Raw genomic sequence first — 8,059 nt, 5'->3', positions numbered from 1 at the left:
TTTTAATCTTTCATGACAGAAGTTTACACTTTTGCCCATGTGAGGACCCTAATTAAAAAAAAAAAAAGAAAGGTGTATACAAAATGCTCCTCATTGGGGTAGCTTGGAAGGTGAATGCCAATATCTGATAGAGGACATTGGAATTTGTGACTAGTTTGGCTAGTATATGAACAATTGCGCTAGAATCTCTTTTGCCAAAACGACAGAAGAGAATCAAAATTCAAAATAAAACGTGGGATACAATTGTGACAAACAAGGCCAAATACTGAACCTTACTATCAAGACATGTCAGAATCTCTCGTTCTATCCCAAAATACGTACAAATATATATATATATATATATAAAATTGTCCAAATTACCCCATGTCTGAAAAGTACAGACTACTTTGTCTGATGTGATGAATGAAGGATGAGAGATGGCCTTCCTCCTATCAGACAACATTCAACTCCATCTTACTTTGCTTTCCTTTTCTTTCCCATCAAACTCAAATGGCCTTTTCTGTCATGTTTCGAAGAGTCATCACTAAGAGTAAGACCCAGTCTCAGCATTCTTTGACTTTGAGGCTCTTGAGTAGGAGAGTCTTCATCCATAATACCATCATTTCCAACACCAACAACAACAGTATTGTGGAAAATGGTGGTACTGTTAATTCATATCATTGTTATTCTTCTCAAGCAAGCTCAGTTGGCGGAGTGGGACTGCCTTCATACATGCGTGGAGCCGTGTTTTGGGAACCCAATAAGCCACTCATCATTGAAGAGTTTCACATGCCTCGTCCAAAGTCCGGAGAAATTCTCATCAAAACAAAGGGTTTGTTTCTATTTTTGTTAGAGTTTCATTTTAGTCTTTTTAAGTTGAGCTTTTTCCTACTGACAGAATGCATGTTGCAACTGAATTGATTGTGCTTGTTTTTTCATAACAATAAAGTCTAATGACAATCTACAACCTCAACAAATTGGTGAAATTTGTGGATGCTTTGCTTCTGTCCTCTCAGGCTGTGATTTGTGAATATCAATTAATTGCTTATTTATATATGATTATTCTACATGAATGACATTTGATATTGTATCTCTCAATGTAGCCTGTGGAGTGTGCCACTCTGATCTCCATCTTATGAAAGGTGATTTTTCATCATATATCAGTCCTTGTGTTGTGGGGCATGAGATAACTGGTGAAGTTGTTGAACATGGGCCATTCACAGACAGCAAAATAGTAAAAAGGTTCAGTTCTATAAATGTGAAACCATTTCTAATTGTTTATAAGCAACATGGATTATTTATTACACCTTCTTGACTCTTCAGGTACCCAATTGGATCTCACGTTGTTGGAGCTTTCATCATGCCTTGCGGTAATTGTTTCTTCTGTTCCAAGGTAATATCACTTTGAGATGCTACACTTTACCTTGTCCAATTCTTTACTATTGTTTTTAATGCTGTCAGGACTACTTTGATAAATGCTGTAATAGTTAGCTTCATCTTCGAAGAAAAATTATGTAACACAAATTTGATTTTTTTTTGTAATTGGGTGAAGGGTGAAGATGAATTATGCGAGGATTTCTCTGCTTATAACCGGGCAAAAGGAACTCTTTTTGATGGTGAAACTAGGCTGTTCCTCCGCGGTAGTGGTAATTATGCTTTCAATGTCTTACTTTTACTGTTTATGGAGAATAATATTCTAAATTAAAGTTGCTCATTCTTCTTTCGTATGTTTGATTCTTAATTTTTTTGTCTGAGATATATGCAATGTTTACTACACATCAGCTTTATAAATGTACTGTTCAATTTCTAGATATCATAATGAAGTGAACCCCATGCTCAGTTTTACAGGAACATTAATGTGAATTGTTTTGTTTCACTATGGTGACTCTAAATCAAAATCATATATACTTTTCCAGGATAAGATTCAGTTTTTCATTTGGGATTACTAGAGAATCTTTCACCCTCATAGTGTATATATATGCACATGCATAATTGATCTGTTGGCTTGGATCTTCAACCATGCAGCATTAGGCTTCTTTCTATATGTAGATGGTACATAGAACTCTAGGGGAATTTGGTTAGTTAAAGACAGTTTGAGTAAGCTTCTACAATGTTTTGTGCTCTTAGAAGTGGGAACTATTACTATAATTTTGAAATTTGTGTGGTTTACTCCACATATCTCTATTTCCTCTTAGTTAAAATTTTTTTAGTGTTAAGATGATAATCAATCATTAGTTTGTCCAAGAACTGGATGCTAACGTTAGAATTCTGGCCATCATTCCCTCATGCAAAGGAGAATACAGTGATATTTCTGGTTCAATATCTTAGGAGAGAAAAAAAAATTATTGCTACATCATTTCAATTATCCATGGAACTTATGTCCATCTTCATTGCAAGTTGTGTGTGTGCTCTAGTTCCTATTTTTCATTTGTTGCACTCTTTTGCAACCTTTATTAAAATATCTTTCTCTTCCTTTTTCTGTGTCTTTGTTAAGTTCTTTCAATGGTATGATCATGTTCTATGGAAAAGAATTCTGTGTTTATGGATATGTTATAGTTCGCAATTTGTTCACTTGTGCTTTTTTGCATCCTTTCTCAAAATATCTTGTCCATCATCTTCCTTTAAGTCTCAGTTTTGTTTTTTCAAATCATTTCTACAAAAAGAAAGTACTGTTTCAACATATTGGTTACAAGCTTGAAGGGCCAAGTGCAATATGACTAAATTATGTGAGGTCAAGAAAGCAGGTATCTAGTTTTGCCTGGTTAGAATAGATAATTATTATTCATAGAAGGAATTGCTTTTCTAAAGTTGAATTTTTCCTGGCTATGCATGTTAGATAGTTATTTACATTCATTTTCTTTCCTTTTTCTTTTCTCTATGATGTTTTAGTTTTTTACACCAGTCAAAGTATTCTTCTGATAGATCCATCTATCTTGAATTTTATTGTTATTGTCTGTGTAATGCTCATAACATACATAATCTAAAATAAATTGTCTATTGTGTAGGAAAACCAATATTCATGTATTGTATGGGAGGCCTTGCTGAATACTGTGTTGTGCCAGCACATGCCTTGTCTATTTTGCCCAACTCATTGCCATACACAGACTCTGCAATTCTAGGATGTGCAGTTTTTACTGCTTATGGTGCTATGGCCCACGCAGCTGAGGTGCGCCCTGGGGATTCTGTTGCTGTGATTGGAATTGGAGGTGTTGGTTCAAGGTGAACAACTAAAGTTGTATACTTTATTTACTTTTTTCTGGGTTGATAATTGTATCTTTAATTGCTTATCAGTACCTTATATAACGTTTGACTGGCCAATTCAAAATTTAGTAACCATATACTTTTTTTTCCCTTTCAATTTAAAATTGTGAAGTGACTAAATTAATTAAACAAAGTTCCATATACTAAGGTTTAGAAAGTATATCAGAAGTCTTCAAATGGAAATAATAAATGCTTCCACTATAATATTAGGAAGCATTCTATCGCAATAGAATTGTACATGAAAATATTAACCAATAGAGCATTGGTTGTGTGACTTGACACTCTTTTGAAATAAAAACCTCATAATGTATGGTAGTGACAGATAGTAGAGATACCTTGGCAATAATACATTCTAGAAGGGTCTAGAATAGGAACATCTCACCAATGGTATCTCAGTAGAGACATTCAGTTCTCTATCTTTCTAACACTAGCGTAAAAAAAGTAGTTCCCAGAAAGAAGAAAAAATGGTGGTAATTAATAAGAAGGAATCCATTGTAGAGTTTGGTGGTATTTTGAGTCTTGTCTTCCTTCATTGGGTCCAAATTTCACCCCTACACTTTATAAAAGTTGGACTTCATAACCATTAAATACTTGTGGAAGTTTGTGATCCAATTTCATTGGGGTCTTTTTAACATTACTATAACGAGATCACCTGCTCCAGTTGTTTGCAGATAGCAAGAGCTTTTGGTGCCTCTGATATTATTGCTGTGGATGTTCAGGATGAGAAACTGCAGAAAGCCAAGCAATTTGGAGCCACTCACACAATAAATGCAATTCAAGAAGATGCTATTGAAAAGATAAGAGTACGTGCTACATTTTTTTCTTCAACCTTTTAGTGAGCTATAAAGTTCCATACTACTTGCTTATGGATTACTCTTGTTTATGATTTCAACTTTTGTAATGGATGCACTATTTCTATGACTTTTTGGGGGTCTCCTTAGTGTTTCATGTAAAATTTCCATTAAACTGGCCATTGGAACAATCTTATCTGCGCTTCAGTTGCTTTTCTTTTAATGAAGTCTTAACTTTTTCAAGCTTAGTTGATACTTGTTTCTACAATGTGTCCACTGAAGTTGTCCAATGAGCTCCATCAAAATACTATGCAAGCAACCATATATGCTTTGGAATTTGCTCTACATGGAATTTCTTCACTTTTATTTGATGCTTCACTCGTGATTGGTGAGAGCCATGAACTTAGTTTTGTATTTTCCTTCTTTTAATTCTGCCACTTTTAAGGCCTCTTTTTTACGCTTTTTGTTTGATTGTTGTACAAGGTTTCTTGTAATTCTTTAGTTGATTTTATAGAAGATTTAAGTCTTTGGCTGTAATCTTTAGGAAGCTCTTCATTTAGAGCTTTCCTTTGTTTAATAAAATTGTTACTTATTGTTGGGATTTTGCCTTTTTGTGCAAGTTAACCATTATCACCTTGAGGAGTCTCTTTGTGAGGGCTTCATATGATATTTTGGGACATCACTTAACCCAAAGTTTAAGTTAATGAGTTTCAACATCAACAATTTAATAACCAATCACTCTTATAATTCTTATCCAATTTTGATATATTTTTCTACTTAGTGGGAGCCACTAATGATAGTGGCATCAAACAATTGCCCACATTAGTAAATTGAGGAGTCTGTTTGTGAGGGCTTCATATAACATTTTGGGACACCACTTAACCCAAAAACTATAGACAATGAGTTTGGGCCCAACAATGTTATGTTAACTATTCTCTCTTATCATCATTACTTCATATGGGACTTTACCATTTACTAAGCCACACTGCTCATATGTGAATATTCCAACACTTAAAAAAATGACAAGTTGTGATAGTGTTAATGTATAAAGGACATAAAAATAATGCAGAGTCTTGCCAGGATGGATCAAACTTCAGATATTTCCCTTTGGCATCTCTATATTGTATTTCATAAAAAAAATTTCTACATTCAACACAAAATAACTTTCATTGTGATTGTTTTCTGTCAAAACTATATGCTAGAATTGTCTTGTCCTGGGTACTCTGACCTTTTACAAGTCGTCCATAACATTAGCATCAAACATTTTTAAATTGATTACATCAAATGGATGCGCACTGTATTCTTTCTTAATTTATGAACCAACCTCTAACATGTTATTCATATGTTTTGGACAGGAAATAACAGGGGGAGTGGGTGTAGACATTGCTGTGGAAGCCTTGGGAAAACCACAGACATTTTTCCAGTGCACACAAAGTGTGAGAGATGGGGGAAAAGCTGTAATGGTTGGACTTACACAAACTGGTGCTATGGGCGAGGTGGATATAAACCGTCTTGTTCGTAGAAAGGTGCGTACTCTGCGGTCAATGGATTTTAAGGTTGTATTCATGTCATTTTCAGTTATAACCATAGATAATTTTGCAAAAGACTATCCGATTTCTACCTGCTCAAATCATATTCAGTGCATCAGTTCTCTTAAATTTTTTTTCCTCTTTTTTTTGAGAATGATCCAATCTGGAAAAAGGTTGTGAGGAAAAAAACTTTTACAAAGGGTTAGACAACCCGCAAGATAGTTGTTAGCTCAATGAACATTGGTACTTGAATGTAACAACCAGAAGCTGCACAAGTTTTAAGTTGTGGAAAAACTATTAGAGTAAATTATGTAGAAACCAGTAAATAAAGTTATAAAGGTAGCAACCTGCTATTAATCATTCTTACTGCATGTCTAATGTTGTACTTCTGTATTCTTTACAATGAGTTACAAAGTGCAGTCCTCGCAGTGCTTGAGGTTTCTACTCTTCCTTTTCTCCACCTTCAAAACATTGTTTTGGGTTCTTACTTTTGTTCTGTCTACTCTTCATGGTATCATTCTTTCCCCTCAATAAAACAAGTTAGTCTCAGCTGATAGAAGTGTTACTTTAACTATAATTTGATGTTTATGTCTCAGATTGCTACTCATCAATGACTTTCAGGAATTCTGTACAATATAGTGAAACAAGATCAGCTTAATAATATACATTTTCAGCCTTGTCATTTGTCATGGTAGACTTGTCAGGTCCTGATCAAAACCCTATTTTGTTGACCAGTTTAGCCTGCAAATTCCCCAAGTTTGCTACAGCTTGCTTTTTAACAGGTGGGAGGCTTAGAGTTGAACATGTTGCTTCTTTCAAATGGCTGTTTGTCTAAAATCTAGTCATTAAAAACTACTTTATTTAATTTAATGGTTGCAATCAATTTGTCCATGTTGCAAATGGATCCCTATATTTCGCCTATAATTTCAAATATATTCTCAACGTCTTTCAAGATGTCTTTCTGAATCCTACTTTCTTTTCTTCTTATCCTAATTCTATGTTAAATCTGGGTATTCTTTTGCTGCTCTTTTCTCAATCCGTGGTCAGTGTGGACAGTACAACAAAAGTATAAGAAAAAGTAAAAATCTAGGCATCATGACTGAAGAAAAAAGCACCATCATCATGTAAAGATTGAGGTGTTTTCTCAGTGACCAAATAAGCTTCAAAAAATACATAAATAAAATAACTATTTGTTCTTTTTATTTGTTGTGTTTCATATAAAATAGTATTAAAGGCATTATTTTCCTTTGCATTTGAAATCTCTAAAAGTTGGCTTCAATCTCCATAGGTTAATTTTTAGATCTCTCTCTCTCTCACTTTTGCTCACTTAAATCCTAGAAGCAACTGACATTGAACATGAGTGAGACACGTATTCAAATTCCATTGTACCAAGCTGAGGTCAAACAAAGGATAGAGAGTTTGGCCAGCTCACCTATATCACTATATATATGTACTAAGAATATTTTTCTGTAACAATTTACACTGTCCTGTGCTTGCTGAACATGGTTTTGGATTGTTATGCATTCCAACTCCAACATGTAGTTTTTCTTGTGATAATCTTATGGAACAGATCAAAGTCATTGGCTCCTATGGAGCAAAGCCAAGGCAAGATCTACCCAAGCTGGTTAGACTGGCAGAAACTGGTATCCTCAATATCTCTGATGCAGTTTCTAGAAAATACAAATTTGAGGAGGCAGTCCAAGCATTCCATGATCTTGACCAGGGAAGTATTGTTGGTCGAGCTGTGATTGAGATAAGTTAGTTCAGTTGTTCCAAACAACAGTTGATTGTGGCGGCTACCTACAGGCTACAGGGTAATAGAGTCAAACCGGCCTGTCTTGCATAAATGACATTCACTGGGAATGTATTAATAATCAAGTAATAACTGGCTCTGACTTTCATTTGCTGTATTTTTTTATTTCCTATTTTCTTTTTCATTCTGTTTCCCCTCACCCTCCTTTTTTCTTAACCTTCATTTTCCTCGTAATATGAGTTGGAAAACTTGGGTATGTGCTACGATTTTTGTGCTGTTTTTCAGAATATAGACAAAGGTTACATTTGACTTAATTGTGTCAACAATATGTAAATTTTGTCCCCAAGCCAGGTATAACAATTATGTACTGTCTGATACTTGGAACTTCACACGGTAGAGAATGCTACCCACACGAGTCATATGAGACTCTCCATATATATATCATGTGGGTAGTACTCTCGAAACTTTCTGAGTCCATGTCTTGAACAAGCAATGCAATGTCCATTCCATAGATTCATTAGTTTAATTTAAAAAATGAAATAGAAATTGTGATAAAGAAACAAGACCAAGAACTGCATCAAGTTGGATTCCCAATTAGTAAATGTGTTGAGTCTTAGAATTGAGAAGGAATACTCAGTATATTGACTTGATGAATATCGTACACGAGGAGGCCTTTATATGTAGGCCAGAAACAAACTATAGTACTGTAGATACCCATTTTACAACCATAATTTAAGCGGAGGCAA

The 8,059-nt window shown here is 34.6% G+C and overlaps 1 protein-coding gene across 2 annotated transcripts; it reads left to right on the top strand.

Annotated features, from left to right (window-relative positions):
* The first annotated feature begins 368 nt into the window (after positions 1-368).
* Positions 369-7,627, top strand: LOC126702928 (uncharacterized). 2 transcript variants are annotated; one of them, XM_050401795.1, is made up of 8 exons: positions 369-811; positions 1,083-1,221; positions 1,303-1,372; positions 1,532-1,619; positions 2,985-3,198; positions 3,902-4,043; positions 5,387-5,557; positions 7,131-7,627. In XM_050401795.1, the coding sequence occupies exons 1-8, from the start codon at positions 403-405 to the stop codon at positions 7,320-7,322; spliced, it is 1,425 nt and encodes a 474-aa protein (XP_050257752.1). In that variant the 5' UTR covers positions 369-402; the 3' UTR covers positions 7,323-7,627. The 2 variants fall into 2 exon arrangements, with proteins under 2 accessions (XP_050257752.1, XP_050257751.1); XM_050401794.1 differs by having other exon boundaries at positions 371-811; positions 1,532-1,625.
* Positions 7,628-8,059: the final 432 nt, after the last annotated feature.

The sequence above is a fragment of the Quercus robur genome, chromosome 10 (genome assembly GCF_932294415.1).
Source record: "Quercus robur chromosome 10, dhQueRobu3.1, whole genome shotgun sequence".
NCBI classification, from domain to species: domain Eukaryota; kingdom Viridiplantae; phylum Streptophyta; class Magnoliopsida; order Fagales; family Fagaceae; genus Quercus; species Quercus robur.
Note: the sequence above shows the minus strand (reverse complement) of the source record. Positions and strands in the feature narration are given on the sequence as shown.